At 40.5% G+C, this 16,762-nt stretch overlaps 1 protein-coding gene across 2 annotated transcripts in view; it reads left to right on the top strand.

Annotated features, from left to right (window-relative positions):
• The first annotated feature begins 8,740 nt into the window (after positions 1–8,740).
• LOC100875304 (uncharacterized) overlaps positions 8,741–16,762 on the top strand; it is a 96,517-nt gene continuing 88,495 nt past the window's right edge. Inside the window, exon 1 of one of the 2 annotated variants that reach the window (XR_013039285.1) lies at positions 8,741–11,595. Coding sequence is in view for 1 of the 2 variants with exons in the window: in XM_076535253.1 (XP_076391368.1) it covers positions 10,212–11,595 (1,384 nt within the window). In the remaining variant the exon portion in view is untranslated. The remainder of the gene's footprint in view (positions 11,596–16,762) is intronic. The other variant, XM_076535253.1, reaches the window with a different exon arrangement.

Raw genomic sequence — 16,762 nt, 5'->3', positions numbered from 1 at the left:
ATGATATGTGGGTAAGTACTTTGATAGGTACTTTAGGTAGTTTCATTTTTATATAAATTATTTTTGACGAAACTGACAATATTTGTATATAGATTGTATCTGACTGAATAATTAATATTTGTATGTAGATTATATTTGACTAAATTGTCAATATTTTTATATAGATTATATTTGTCCAAATTGTTAATATTTTTATATAAATTATATTTGACCACATTGTCAATATTTTTATATAAATTATATTTGACCAAATTGTCAATATTTTTATATAAATTATATTTGACCACATTGTTAATATTTTTATATAAATTATATTTGTCCAAATTGTCAATATTTTTATATAAATTATATTTGACCACATTGTTAATATTTTTATATAAATTATATTTGTCCAAATTGTCAATATTTTTATATAAATTATATTTGACCAAATTGTCAGTATTTTTACATAAATTATATTTGACTAAATTGTCAATATTTTTATATAAATTATATTTGACCAAATTGTCAATATTTTTATATAAATTACATTTGACCAAATTGTCAATATTTTTATATAAATTATATTTCACCAAATTGTCAGTATTTATACATAGATTATACTTGACCAAATTATCAATATTAACAGATAAAAAATATTTAACAAAAATTATCATTTTAATACCAATACAATCATCTCGCAATAATAACATAAATGCCATGTAAGATAAAATTTGGTACGGATAAGATTAGTAATAAATTCCGAGATGAGCTAAAGTTTGACATAACGGGGAAAATTACTTAAACGCAAGTCTCGTGTAGTTTTATCAGAGGGTCAAAGTGGTGCTCGAGTTTGCAGCCAGATAAAAGGCAGCTCCAGTACAGTAACGAACTGTCTTTCGGCGGCGAGCATGCGGTAATTAATCAAGTCGCAATAAATTAATTGCCGGCTGGGCAGGAATTAATTGCCACCCGGGCAATAATTATGGCTAACGCAGAAATAATTATCGTGCGCCATCGCAACGCGTCGATCTTCACCATGAACATTTATGTTAGTAACCGGCATTTATATGAGACTCCGATACTAATTAATTGGTTGTCAATTAAAGTTTTCGATAACCTATTTTTCTGCGTGGAGTACTGTAACATTTCAACAAGTGTGTACAAAGGTTTGCAGGAGGGAGCAATTATGAAGTTGATCATTATATTTAAAGTAAATTATATATTCTTAGATCTGAGTGTCAAATAAAGGAGAAAAATATTTGAAATATTTACGAGATAAATTTTTTAATTGTAATTTTTTAATTTGTACAGATATTCATATTCTATTTTGCAATTTGTAAAAGAACACCTAAATTGAAAGTAGTGATTGTACTCGCTTGTTATATTTAAGAGAGTATTTATATTTCTAAAATTTGTATTTATTTAGTCAGTTTTAGGTAATCGATTTATTTTCAAAGATAAGAAACGTGTATAACTTTATTTTTCTATGTTTTAGCATGGATTTTTAAAATAGTACTATTAGCGCCATCTATGAAAAAATCGGAAGAAATTGGAACTAAATCGCATGTCTGGAACCTCGTTCGTTAGTTCCAGCAGTTCGCCGCTAGATGGCTGCGATATTCACTGCCCATAAAACTCATTATTCTCAATTTTTTATTTTAACGCCTCAAGCAAAGAATTATGCAACTACATTAATCACATTTGACCCACAATATATTTTACAATCCTCAACATACTATGAAAGTGGCTAATTTTACAGAAAAATGCAATTTTCAGTTTGATTGTTTTCAACGTCCACCGCTAGATGACGCCATTAGTACCTTTCGCAACTCGCATATTAAAAAAATTGAAAAATATTAAAACAAAAAGATTTTCATGCAATTTGCAGTGCCATAAATAATATAAATACGAGAATTATTTTATAAATGTTAAAATATGTTGCAATAAAATGTTATATATTATGAATCTTATAAATTATGTTCCTTTGTGAACTCAGTACGTGAATACACAATTTTAGTAATTAAATCTAGTTTTAATTTAAAGATCAAGTTCATGATAAAATGTTTAACGAATATTATAAAATGATGCGCTACGAAATTATCTGATAATTCATAAACCTAATTAAATGCAAAGCAAATAATCATTTCTCAAGCACAAACACATTTAGCATCCCTGTCGAAGAGAAAAGTACGTAAAACACCGAGTGCAGCACACTTGCCGATGCAAGTATCATTTATTAATTAAAGCAGCAATTCGACCCGGTAATCAGAACATAATCAAAAACAATTCCCCGTAATTTCACCGTCTTTGTACCGCATTAAAAATGTACCACCAAGAATTTTTATTCGTCCATATTTTTCACGGTATCAAAATCGATCCCATCTGAATCACCGAATTCTTTTCCTTCGCAAACAATTTCCATCAAATATTAAATATCCCGAAAAAAGAGAAACTCGCCCAAAAGAATTTATACTCCGAACTTTTCTTTAATCTCTCCCGGTTCGAGAGTAAAATGCCATCAAAAATGCACGTTTCGCGAGATAAATGGCGGCATTGAATATCCCCGAGCGGCACCTCCAATATTTCAATCTTTCACGGTATCTCGCCGCGTATTCGAGCCTGTAGTCCTGGACGTGGAACTTCCGGTCGGAGAAACGCATCGTCGAGGGCGCAGGAGGAAATCCGAAGACATATCAAAATGAAATCTCGCGAGCTAATAAATACTCGGTTATCAACGGTTAATCGAGTTATCGTCCGACGCCATGGCGCTTTCGTCGAGGGAAAAGGAAAGGTTTTAAAACGGAGGTATACGAAATGTTACAATACGTTTTTAAATTCACAAATTAAATTTTGTGTAGACAATTTTTTACGTATGAGAAAAATTTGTGATTTATATACATGAGGAAATGTATGTATGAGGAAACGTATGTATGATGTTTGAGGAAAGGGTAAGTTGATGTTAGGAAAGATAGGTCTTTTCAATTTTTGTAACGTGCAAAATTCTATTCATTGTACATGTCATGTGTGACAATCCACATATTCTCACATCCTCATATCCTCAAATGCACAAGTCTCTACAATCTTAAATACACAAATCTCCAAATTCCTCAACTCCTGAATATCTACATTCCTTAACCCCTTGCATTATTTTGACGAGTCTGACTCGTGACGCACTCGTACCTCGACTGTGATAAATTTTACTCAAATTTTTAATACACTTCAATTTGGAGTTCAAGCCCAATTATAATTTGCATAGTCAACAATTGAATAATAACGTATTGAAATAACATTTCAATTTTTTTGTCTATTTTAATGTTATAGCTTAATTGCGCAATTCTGTCGGACGCACCTGACAAATAAGTCATAGTGCAAGGGGTTAATCTATAAGTTGTAAAATTCTCACAACTCTCAAGTATCCAAACTTTCACATCCCTTAATGTACGAATCCTCCAATCCCTAAATTTCCAAATACAGTTCCAAGTACACAAATCCCCAAATTCCTCAACTCCCGAATATCTACATTCCTTAACCTATAAATCGTAAAACTCTCACATTGCCCAACTCTCAAGTATCCAAATTCTCACATCCCTTAATGTACGAATCCCTCAATCCCTAAATTTCCAAATACAGTTCCAAGTACACAAATCCCCAAATTTCTCAACTCCCGAATATCTGCATTCCTTAAACTATAAATCGTAAAACTCTCAAATTGCCCAACTCTCAAGTATCCAAATTCTCACATTTCCTAATGTACGAATCCCTCAATCCCTAAATTTCCAAATACATGCCCATGCATCTCAAAATTCCCAAATCCCAAATACTCAAATTTCCAAACTGACGAATCCCAAAATCCCCAAATTCCCAAATGACCAAACGTCTTAAATCCTTCCCTCCCGAATCCCTAAAGTCGCACCCTCCTCAAAACCTAATCTATACAAAGTTCGACGCACCTTTCTAGTCGATCTATCTAAAATCTCCAATTTATCCACATAAAGTTTATAATTCGCAAGTAATGTATCAAAGTTAAAGCGACATAACATATTTGTAGCTAACAGTATTTATCGATGACTTTAAATGACCATCATTCAAGAGAGCCGTATCTCTCGAATTCTGGGGCGCATTTTTCTCCAAGACGTTCTCATTATCGTGCGCCGGTAATCATGCGAAATCACGCGAGAGTCCTTGAGTTATATTCGCAGATAAGTCACGGAAGAAATTGGCCAGAGCATCTATCAGGCTTTATCTAACAACCGTTCTCCTTTGGATCGTAGATCACGAGAAACTTGTTTCTTTTGATGAAATGATTTCATCAAAAAATGTAAAAAATTCCAGTAAAATCAATCTTAAAATTCTACATCAAAATTTTATCACAGCCCGCAGTAAAATATTGCATTTAAATATAATAACATTGTCGAACGACTCAATTAAAACGATAAGGTAAAATATCTTCGAATGGTATGAATCATTCGCTTGATTCTTTTAAGTAAAAAGCGGATAAAAATCGTAGATAATCGTGGTTGAAATCGCAAACGGTTAGGGAAGCACACAGGGCGCGTCACGGGGTTATTTGCGGCCTTTAGTCAACGATAATTCAGCAAACGTTGCCGCACAGAAACCTAACAACGATTCCGGTCGGACATAACTTCCGCGAGCCGCTATCGCGGAACTCCACACCTCTACTTTATTAAGTGCACACGCATGCACGAACACTATGCCACACCGGCGCAGATACTCGATATACGACGATACCCGACTGCGTTTCAGAACAAGTACAGAGATGTTCGTGAAATAATGCATCGTAATCCTGTGACTCGTTTTGTAATACGATTAGGAAGCGCCTGGGAAATTTTAGAAGCTCGATTACTCCGGATAATTATTTGCAACGTAGATTGTTCATAAGTTGTTCTGGTCTTCGTTTGGTATCGAAAGCTTCAATATTTTTATTTATTATTGCGTGGTTTTGTAGGTTTTAGATCTCTAAATATCTAACCTAACTATTAACCCTCCCCAAGTTGGGTAGGTCTAGTCTTCATTTGGTATCGAAAGCTTCAATATTTTATTTATTATTGCGGGGTTTTAGATCTCTAAATATTTAACCTAATAACCCTCCCCAAGTTGGGTGGATCTAGTCTTCATTTGGTATCGAAAGCTTCAATATTTTTATTTATTATTGCGTGGTTTTAGATCTCTAAATATTTAACCTAACTAATAACCCTCCCCAAGTTGGGTAGGTCTAGTCTTCATTTGGTATCGAAAGCTTCAATATTTTTATTTATTATTGCGAGGTTTTAGATCTCTAAATATTTAACCTAGTAACCCTCCCCAAGTTGGGTGGATCTAGTCTTCATTTGGTATCGAAAGCTTCAATATTTTTATTTATTATTGCGGGGTTTTAGATCTCTAAATATTTAACCTAGTAACCCTCCCCAAGTTGGGTGGATCTAGTCTTCATTTGGTATCGAAAGCTTGAACATTTTATTTATTATTGCGTGGTTTTAGATCTCTAAATATCTAACCTAACTATTAACCCTCCCCAAATATTTAACACACCAGAAATTTCAATTTCCAGATCTGCTCCATCCTATATTAACACCGCTGTTACATCGCGAACTAATCCTCCCATCGGTTTCGCTCCGAAAATCATTATCACAAATCAGTTGCCAAAGCAAATATTTGATCCTGCAAACGAGCTCACGTTCTCTTCCACGGTACCTCGTTCAAACACGGGTTATAATTAAAATTCACACAGATCAACCGAATCGGCATTGATTAAGTGTATCGATTCGAATGAGAATGGCCGCTCGCGAGAGGCGCAGTTGTTGGGCTCAGCTAAGCGGAACCATCCTCTTCGAGGATACTAACGAGCATGTGGACGCTCGTTAAGGCGAGAATGCGAGGTAGCGCTAACGAAATTTACGAAGCCGACTGGCGGGTAACGAGTTCGGGCTTCTTGGCCGCGTTTCGCCAACCTGGAACCAACCGGGACTCTTAATCCCGCCATCTCTGCTTCAGAGGGAAGGGACGAGCATTTCGATGAAAGATTTATTCCTATACAAAATGACCTACAAGATTTTGATTTATCTTCGCTTACAACTTCTTAGAATTCTTTGGAGATCAAAAGATGTGTTCTAATTGCACTTCGTAACGTTACGGACTTTTTAAAGTGAAGAAATTTTTAAATTAATTTTTTTGTTATTTTCAGCTCTTAAGGCAGCATACTTATTTTATTATTGTATCGATGAAGTTTCATATGATTTGCCACGTACATTTTGCTATGTCAGGCATGTAATAATTGATGTATGAAGTGAACCTCATGAAATCAGTCTACTTTGTTATAATCACTGATATAAAATAATTAGAAGATGTACAGAGTGTCCCTCATGAAATCAGTCCACTTTATTATAATCTCTGAGATAAAATAATTATAATATATACATAAAGTGTCCCTCATGAAATCAGTCCATTTTATTATAACCAGTGATACAAAATAATTAGAAGATGTACAGAGTGTCCCTCATGAAATCAGTCCACTTTATTGTAATCATTGATGTAAAATAGTTATAAGATGTACAGAGTGTACCTCATGAAATCAGTCCACTTTATTATAATCTCTGAGATAAAATAATTATAAGATATACATAAGGTGTCCCTCATGAAATCAGTCCATCTTATTATAACCACTGATATAAAATAATTAGAAGAAGTACAGAGTGTCCCTCATGAAATCAATCCACTTTATTGTACTCACTGATATAAAACAATTATAAGTCAATGTTTATTGTTCAACACAGATAAACTTCTTCTAACTGAGCCATCAGTAAGGTTGGTTAGAGTGCATTGAAAAATGTCCATGACTATTTGTATAACGAAAGAGTGCAGGTTCCAAGAGATTGCAAGAACAGCAACATTTCAGTAAAATAAGCAAAAAAATGAATATATCCGATTTATCGTTCCAGTGAATAGATTCTCTTCGCGTTATCGAAGTCCCCACCCTCTAATTCCCATAAACGACAATTGCCATCGAAGGAAGCCGTAAAAGCTTTTGCGTTCGCCTTCGAGCTGGACACATACTATCCCGGTAGGATTCGATCGGATTAGCATAGGTTTCCGCGTTCTCTCGTGGAAAAGCCGCGTCGCGAAGCCGGAATTACTCGGCGATAAATTCTGCCCCGGCGATGAAACGCTTGAACCGATATCCGAGAAACGGGAATGAACTGTTAATTTCCTAAACTAGAAATGGTGGATAGCAACTTCGTTAAGAGACAACTAATTACGAATTTAATTAACATCGGTCTTTCACGGTTATGATCGGTGAAAAGACGAAACGAGTGAAAGTTACGAAAAGGATCTAAGCTCTATCGATCAAGATCTCTCGAAGCGAACGAGACAAGGAAGTTAATGTTCACGTGTCACGGATCGATGTTGACGCACTTTTAACTTCGTCCAACGTACGATTTACGAGCTGACATTTCTTTTTTTCTCTCTTTTTCCTCTGGCCACGTCCTATCCGTTGAAAGATCGGCCCATAATGAGCCTTAACGATCGCCTGAGAGCACGTTGACGCGCTCCCGAGGCTTCTCTCACGAACTCGACGAAAAATGAATACGTGATTCACGGCGCGCATGCACGCCACGCTTTTCGAGGGAGAAAAACCGGTGTGCAAAGGAATCGATATTCTCCGAGCCAAACTACCTTGCGAACTCTGCCAGAACGTCTGCATCTTCCATGTTCTTTTCCGATTTTTCTACCACCATCTAATTTCCACTTAATTAAGTTCCGTTAGTAATTTCGTCGCACTCGTTTAGCCTCGAAATATGAACACCAACTAATTTGGGGATTATACGATCTTTGTGTGACGCGTTATCGTTAGGTTAGGTTATCTTCGAATTACGAATTCTATTTGCGGTGTACATATGTGAGGTATTGCCAGACGCTGTATTATCTTCGAACGTCATAAAAGGCATGATCCTTAATATTCTCCTTTATATAACGCTATTCCAAAACATTCTGTACATGTGCTACTCAAAAGGTTTGATCAGCACGCCACCCCAAATCAAGATTAAAAATGTTCTAATAAAAATGTTAGCAGATCATTCAATATCATCTCCACTGTATAAAATGAAGCAAAGGAAGATAAAAATTGTCGCAATGTTCCGATTACCGAATCGCGAACGAAATTATTGAAAGTAGCCCCTCGGCAATTCGCCAGGAACGATGAAATTGAATAGATAAGCGTATACTATGTCTCGAATGGGTATTGTTACAACGGCGTATTACCGTAATAGCGGCGATCATAGCGTCGTTGCCTCGCGCAATTGATTTATCCACTGGCCGCAAAACGATCGCGGCCACGGAACGCAGCGCTCGAGGGAGGAACAACTCGGAGCGTGTGGTCGTCGGCAAGAGGGAGCAAGCGAAGTACGGCGATGGCAATAAACGAAGGAGAAAGAGGGTCGATCGAATTGGCGAAGACAAACCGCTCGCCTCGCGGGAGACTGCGCGAGGAAAGCGGCGAGTTTCGAGCGAAGAAAAATAGACGAGCGAAGAAGGAACCTCCGTGGAAGAGAAGCTAAACGTGGTAGGAGCTAACACAGCCGGATCGCCTAAGAGCAGATAGAGGAATCAGAAAGAACAGGCGGAACGTGCTGGAGACGGGAAACGAGTCGTCCAGGTAAGAGGGACAGAGACGATCCGGAGAGGCAACGCGATAAAAGGCTGGTGGGGATAAATCGAGTACCGAGCAGGAAGAAGACGAACAGCGTCCGACTAAAAAGGACAAGCGTACGAGGGGGCAGCGTACTGGATCACCGGCGAGCAGATAGAGGTAGAACGGAGAACGTTTCGTCCAGGTGGAACGAAGAGGAGGTGGTTCGAGCCGAAGAGAGAGGGTAGCGTGCGTATAAACACGGAGAGACTGGAGGTTCCGCGGTCGCGACCGCGGTGGGGACGAACGACCAAGAGAGACCAACTCCACAAGGTATCCGAAGCCGAAGAAGGAAGGAGAAGCCGTCGAACGAGAGGGGAAAAGCAGGTTCTGGGTTGCCTATCAGCGGTTCACGTTCCACGAAGTGGTGGAAGGTTGGGCGTTACGAGTTCCCTTGGTTCTGGCAGCAGCCGGCAGATGTCGAGTAGTTTCGTCCCTAGACAGGGTCTTCACCCCTGAAAAGGTCAGCTCAGGGGCGTAGCGGGCGAACAATCGACGCCCAGAAACGCCCATCGTCGACCCTCCCGCCGCTTCCTCGCCGCAGACGCTTCGCGGCAACCAACTGGACAACCAGCCCCGGCCTGGATCCACAGCGTCGCACAACGGTTCCGTTGAAACCCGCGTCTAGCAGCGCCGTGCAGGACTCCACGGTTCCACCGATCGTCGTCTGGGACATCGCGTCTTCGTCTATCCCTTCGGTATCTGCGCCATTCCGATTCCTTGGCCTCGGTTTTCGCCTCGGTTTCCTGGCCGTTGGCCGAGTTTCGTGCGCGTTGCCGTTGTCATATCGACACCACCGTGGACCCGGTTGTCCCCTGGTTCCCCCGTTTGCATGGACTCGTCGAGCGCAACAGGAACGCGACAAAGTGAGAGTGCGATGGATTATGGACGTCTCCGGAGGATCTCCAGACGGTACTACGGATCGGTGATACCAAGTATCCTTCGTACGAAGGACACGGTTCGTTATCGGTTGGACTGTCCGTTGGAGCAATGAACCGGTGGATCGGGTGGATCGATCGTTAGTGTATTTTCATTCGACAGACTGTTCAGCGGGGAAGATGGAAAAGAAGCTAGAGAATGTTCGTGGTAGTCCGTTATGAGCAGGGCTGAACAGTGTCCGTCGGAAAGAGACTGGAGAACCTAGTGCTCAGGGAGTACGAGTAATAACGGACACGCGTGTAACCGTCTCGAAGTTTCTGTCAAAGTGCATGCTGCGAGCTGATTTACGAAGCTATGTAACTAAGATGTCAGAGGTATCTGAACGATTCAACGTCGGTTAATGATCGGGCAGGTATCCTGCTCGAAGATGACGGTTACTCCAGGCAACATCGAACGGACGGAATCCGTTAGGTAGGTGCCCCAAGCATCTCGAATCGACAAGTAGATTAAAACACGAACAAGCAGACAACCTCGAGAGTTCACAGCCGTCAACATGACAAGGTTAAAGTCGAACGAGGCCTAACCTCTTCGAGCTAGAGTCGTCGGGTGAACTTTCGCCAGGAGAAGACAGAGAAGCGACAAAAAGATGTCAAACACTCCACCGACGTCGTCCATCGGTTTAGACTCGTCCGATCTCCACGAGATCAGGCAGAATCACCTGACGACCCGGTTAGAGCCCGAGGACCCGGAGAAACGGGAGCAGACACGAGGAAACGACGGCAACGAGCCCGACAGCGATTGCGAAAGCGACACCAGCGAGGTGTTGAGCGTCGGTAGCGAACCGACGCCCACGAGCGTCGTTGGAATCCGCGGCTGCGGCTCAGTCAGGTATGACCAGGAATCGGCGAGCAGTCGCTGCGACTTTCGCGACGAGGAGAACACCAGGATATCGGCGACGCCATCGCCTTCCAGCTCGACGAGCTGCAACGACGCGTTTTATCAGCGTGCGGCTAACCATGTCTCAGCGCCGAGTCCACCGGCGTACAGTCAACCACCCTCGTCGCCCACGGCGTCCTCGGTCCGGTCACCGGCTTCCTCTTCGGCCACCGCCTCGTCCCCGGGTCGTCCGGAAGCTATTCAAGACGTCATAGTGCCCAGGTACCAGACCAGTCATCCGCAGCACTTGTTACCCCGATACTCGTCCAGAGAGCCCGAAATCTCTGACTACCCGACGAGAGTTCAGCACGCTCTCGGTCATGAAATCGTGTATCCCACGGTGGAAAGGTTGCACCGGACCCCGATCAGCGTCCCCCTGGTGACCAGACTGTCCCTGTCGCCACCGACGGCCATGACGGTCACCGGGCTGCAAGCGACAACCCCTGTCCTCCACCCGACAGCCTGCAGAGATCCTCGGGAAACCGCCTCGTTGATGCCTCACCCTGGACAACATCTGCACCACGTCAATAGTCACGTGCATCTGCATCAGACCTCCCAGGTGCAACACATACCCGCGAACTCGGTGCACCAGCATCGTCTGTCCGTTAGCAAGATACTACAAAGGGAGCCTGGTAGCCCTGCTTCTCCAGTAGGAAGAGAGGAGAATGGGAGGACTATGCCAGCCGCCAACGGGGTGCAAAATAATGGCATCAACAACAGCAACCATCACAATAATCACAACAACAACAATAATAATCTGCAACATCAGGCTGGTCTGAAATTCAGTATAGATAATATTCTGAAGGCAGACTTCGGCAGAAGGATCACGGATCCTATTTCCTTGAAGAAGTCCAGACCTAAGAAGGTTACTTCGAGACCCATCGATCTGACGAAAGACTTCCTGGAATCGTCTTCCGAAACTTCGGAGAAGAGCAGTTCGGAGACGACCTCCACGACTAACGCGTCGCCTGGAGCAGTGCCGACCGGGAACCCTGCCTCCAACGCGTCTGGACCACCTGTCACCGATCCTGGAAAGCAGTTACCCTGGCCTGCCTGGGTTTACTGCACCAGGTACTCGGATCGGCCTTCTTCTGGTGAGTTGTGCTTTTATTAGCGACTTTTGGGTTTTAGAAGTCTATCGGTGGCTCGGTTAGATCGTCGATAGAGACGTAGGGTACCAATCGGTATCGTGTAAAAATTTCAGAATTGACACTTTCACTGTCATGAGGGTTTAGTACTTAACCTGAAGCATTTACTTTAGCATTGTAGCGTTAGTATTATAATTCAATGAATTGTAATTCATTTTGGGAAAAATGGAGGGTCTAGTGTGAGGACCAATAATTATTAGGATACTACTATTAAGAATATGTATGATGGGTCAATACATAAAAATTTCTTTACTATAGTCCTATATATAGACAATTACAAGTAGGTTCACCGCTGGTCAGCGACTCTTTCTCATAATCTAATAATCAATAAAGGAAAAGAATACGCCAACTTTCTATCCCGCCAAAGTAAAAGTTTAATCGTTTTTAAAGTGCTCATAAAATGCCTTACAATGCATGCTTCTACCGTGGCAGTTAACGTGTACAACTCGGACGACCAGTGGGTTAAACAATCGGTACAAGTACTCGCTTTAAATTTTTCGCTTATGAGAGTTGGTCCCACGATCGTTGCGAAATAACGTAAATCGAAGAGGTATCGGCTATCGATCGGTTTGCAAGTTCGCAAATAAATTTCCACCGAATGGGAAATAATTGTTGTTCGCAGTGAAAGGTCAGTTAATATAATCAAACGGTATTTAGTTCCTATGCTTGGTATTTATGTTCCCATGAAAGTTTGCGAAGTATATCGACTTTTCGCGAAATATAAACTTACACGATTGTTTAATAGGCGATTGTCCAATAGCCTATTAGAACCGTTTAACGGACTTATAAATTTGTATACTCGGAAAGAAATCCTCTCGTTGTTATATAAACGGTTGTTCTGTCACGATCCCGACAATTTTATTCGGATTATCGAATGCTTGGTTTTTTACGAGCAACGGTTCGCTAATTATCCCACGGTTCAAAATATTCTCGTGATCATATTCCCGGTATGAATAAAACCCGTTAGAACTCTGCACGACTTCGATTTTAATTAAGATATTAATAATTCATAGAACACACAAAAATCGTACGAGCGGGAAGATTAAGATGTCGCTGCTGTGATTACATGCAAAAGTTATGCGAAACATTCGATTTTTATTACTCTGTCATCGATAAGATCCAAAAAATATTACAAGTTTCTTTATCTCTCCGTTTAACTTTTACACGTGTTGACAAAAATCAAAAACCGGAAGATTCACCGAATGTAAATTTAACAATGATCAGGCGAAAGCTTGTCAACGCGGGAAAAATGAACCCGTGAGAAATTCGCGGCATTCCCATTACGGGTTTTCCGGTGGTACACGAAACCATTAAAATACAATAGGCTTGTAAGGCGACGCAGAGCCAACGCTCGTGTTATCCTGCATTTTTTTCTAACGCGTATATGCATTCAGCGATTATTTTTCAAACTGCACGCGAGAAGGTTAGGACCAATCGCGAAGGCTACGAGCCTCGAAAACAGAGAAAAGCGAGATCTAATAGGGTACGATTATTTACCGACGGTTTGCATAAGAATACGACAACTGAATGACCTATAGGAAATTGTCGTTCGCATACAAAAGCCGAGAAATATAGTTGGTTGCGTATCGCGGTTGATTTATGGGGCAGAGTGCAGCTTATTCCTCCGAGTGCTTAACAATTGTTTCCTGACAATGAGCGTATATCAGATATGAGTAACACGAAGGAACGTTTTCTACCATTCATCAAGCTGGCACTCGGTCGGCGAGGTAAAGTAATTACACGTTTTCCTGTGTCGTTTCAAAGGATCGTCCGTCTGCACGAAACCGAGGAAACAATACCAATAAGACGTTACCGGGACACAAAATAAATCTTTAATCAGCCACGTCGAGGAAGGAACTTCGAACCGGGTTATCGATTTTACGCTTGATAGGAATGCTGCTAAACACCCGATGTCCGACAGTAGGACACTCCTTCATTATGTAATAATTTACATAAAATCTAACTGAAAAATAATAAAATCCCAGGCATTTAATTTTCGTTCACATAAATAGAGTTTATGTAAACTCTATACTAGTGAATTTTTCTTGCGAACGGTTAGGTTAGTTAGACCAACTTCGTATTCAAAGTATTTCGTCGCGGTCTTGTTGCTCCCCGAAGGAAATGAAGTCGTACGCTCGCGTTAGAACACATAAAAGTGCTAAATTCCCGATTAATAACCGGTAGTTTTTTGATCGGGGTCCGGTTCCAGCGAGTACCGGACGACAATATTGGATCGCGTTCCTATTATGTCTTTACAGCGCGTAATTTCGCGGTCGACAGATAAATAGTCCGTTGAAACGGCCACGATAAAGCTTAATCACTGTTATTGCACCCGGTCGTGCGGCTCGTGATATCGCATGGGCGAGACCGGACCCCCGCTCGCGTACTCTTTTTACGGGGCTCTCGCGTGCGCTAATATCCGGCCAGCGGGCATCATTGTCAGCCGTTAATTTCCGAGAAAACAGGAAACACCTGCGATCCACCATTTCCCTAATTTTTCGCGATTTTTTAAGAAAACTCACACGAGAGGAGAGAGACGCACACTTTGCGAGTTTCGTGAAAATATTAAGACTGGTTTTGAACTTTACTTAAATTCACCTCGAAGTTCAATAGCTACTTTCACTAAAAGATTGCTACTTTCAGTTGTTACGATCACTAAAACATTACATACTTTATTAAAGATTTATTTATTAATGTCCCCAGGTAGTTTAGCATTTTATTAAGTGCACTTAATGCAAATTTATTAGGTGCACTTTGTTACATTTTGTTGAATCCTCCACGATAGAAATGGGAGGATCACGGGGATAAATTCGTTATTAATTTCCGAAGGAAACAGACAGGGGGTTGCGAATTTTCGGCCCGTTTATTTCGAACGCAATTACGAGGGCCGTTTCTCGTGACCACCGCGAGAATTATGCAACTCTTGCGTGGTCATACAAATTGTTCCGCGGCCATGTGCCTAGGAAGAAGCATGATCGCTGGGGACCCGATTATCGTTAATGTTTACTAGTTGGATCGCGTGCGACGGCATTTCTGCCTTCGAATGTCTCGAACCTCTGCAAAAATACAGTTGTTAACCTATGAAGTATATTTTTTACTTAACTATTTTAGTTACGTTAGCGAATTTATATTTTACATTAAATATTACGTAATCCTTACAAGATACAAAGTTTCTATTTGCTCGAAAATTCTTCTTCAATGAGTCAACAATTCGAAGCACAGCAAAGTTGATTTTGTCCAAACAAACCTAATAAAATAATTCTTTGAAGCACAGCAAAGTTGATTTTATCCAAGCAGATATAATAAAAAAATTCTTCGAAGCACAGCAAAGTTGATTTTGTCTAAACAGATCTAATAAAATAATTCTTCGAAGCACAGCAAAGTTGATTTTGTCCAAACAGACCTAATAAAATAATTCTTCGAAGCACAGCAAAGTTGATTTTGTCCAAACAGATATAATAAAATAATTCTTTGAAGCACAGCAAAGTTGATTTTGTCCAAGCAGATATAATAAAATAATTCTTCGAAGCACAGCAAAGTTGATTTTGTCCAAACAGACCTAATAAAAAAATTCTTTGAAGCGCAGCAAAATTGATTTTGTTCAAACAGATCTAATAAAAAAGTTCTTCGAAGCACAGCAAAGTTGATTTTGTCCAAACAGATATAATAAAAAAATTCTTCGAAGCACAGCAAAGTTGATTTTGTCCAAACAGATCTAATAAAATAATTCTTTGAAGCACAGCAAAATTGATTTTGTCCAAACAGACCTAATAAAAAAATTCTTTGAAGCACAGCAAAGTTGATTTTGTCCAAACAGATCTAACAAAAACTTTGCTCTACATTAATAGTTTATTTTTATCGACAAGGTTGCGTATCAAGTGAGTCGCGGATTTTTCCCAATTATTTTTCCAAGTATCTGGACGCGGCACCTAAAGGATTTAAAAGTCCCGCTAACGATCTTGTCCCGTAGGAATATATTCGTTACCACCTTGAACGCAGCGGGCAATAAAACGAGGGTATCGCGCGTTGCATCCATTTACGGAAAGTTATGGTTAATTAGCTTTCTGGGCTGAGTATGTGTAACGCATACGGACGATATTTCCATTAGCAAAAAAGCCAGCACGAAACTGTTGCTCGAAATGCATTCGTCGAGCGAGAAAAACACGGCGAATTCGTTCATGGCAGACCGTGACTCGCGATAAATGGCCGATATTAGTAGCGAATGCGACAAGCGAGAAACCGTGGACTCGACGATTTCTTAACGAGGAGAAAGGACTTCCAGAGGCCGCTTTTGATTAGAACGGAAACTTTAACGCGTGAAGATCTTAATTGGACGCAAATATTTCCGATAACAGAAAGGAATTATGATACCTGTTGATCGAGACCACTTCCACGACTAATAAATATGTCGTTAATTCTGCTTCATCGTTTACGTTTATTGATCCCTCAGGAATTTTCGTCGACTTATATGCGTATTTCCTTAATGACTAGACTCTAATTATGTCCATTCTCTTCAGGGAGCTTTTTATCGTTTTCGTGACGTTTACGTTGGACGATAAAATCGATATATTATTTTCTACGATCTTATCGCTACTAATCACAGTTTGGTTAAAATTTTTGTTCAAAAATTGAAAAATAATGTAACTGCGAAAGGTAACACACATTCATTTAACCAATCACATTTAATTTACGATTCCTAAAAAATAAAGAAAATGAACAAGAACTGAAACTGAAATTACTATTTACAAGCGTTGAGATGCGTCGACAAATTAAAGCGTAGAAACAATGGTCCTAGTTCGTCAAATTTGACCCAGAAAATTCCTACGTCGTTTCCACTCAAGGGGTTAAAAGATGAATTTTAAAAGTACACTCGACCAGTCACGTTGTGCGTACGCTTGTCTTGTCCAATCAGCGGAACAAGGGAAAGAGAAGCTAGTGGGGAGAGCCAACGACTGAGAAACAAGCCTGCAAATTAATGTCTCTTTATTTCGTAGCGAACATTTCGTTAAAGCTTGATTTATCGCCATATAGCTCGTGCTGCCTTTTTATCGGGCGATCGCCCGCGGCTTCGATCGTTCCTTTAATTATGCAATGCCGTATGGATCCTATTCGC

Source organism: Megachile rotundata, chromosome 9, assembly GCF_050947335.1.
Source record: "Megachile rotundata isolate GNS110a chromosome 9, iyMegRotu1, whole genome shotgun sequence".
NCBI classification, from domain to species: Eukaryota; Metazoa; Arthropoda; class Insecta; order Hymenoptera; family Megachilidae; genus Megachile; species Megachile rotundata.
The sequence above is the reverse complement of the archived record's forward strand: the minus strand, read 5'-3'. Positions and strand labels throughout refer to the sequence as shown.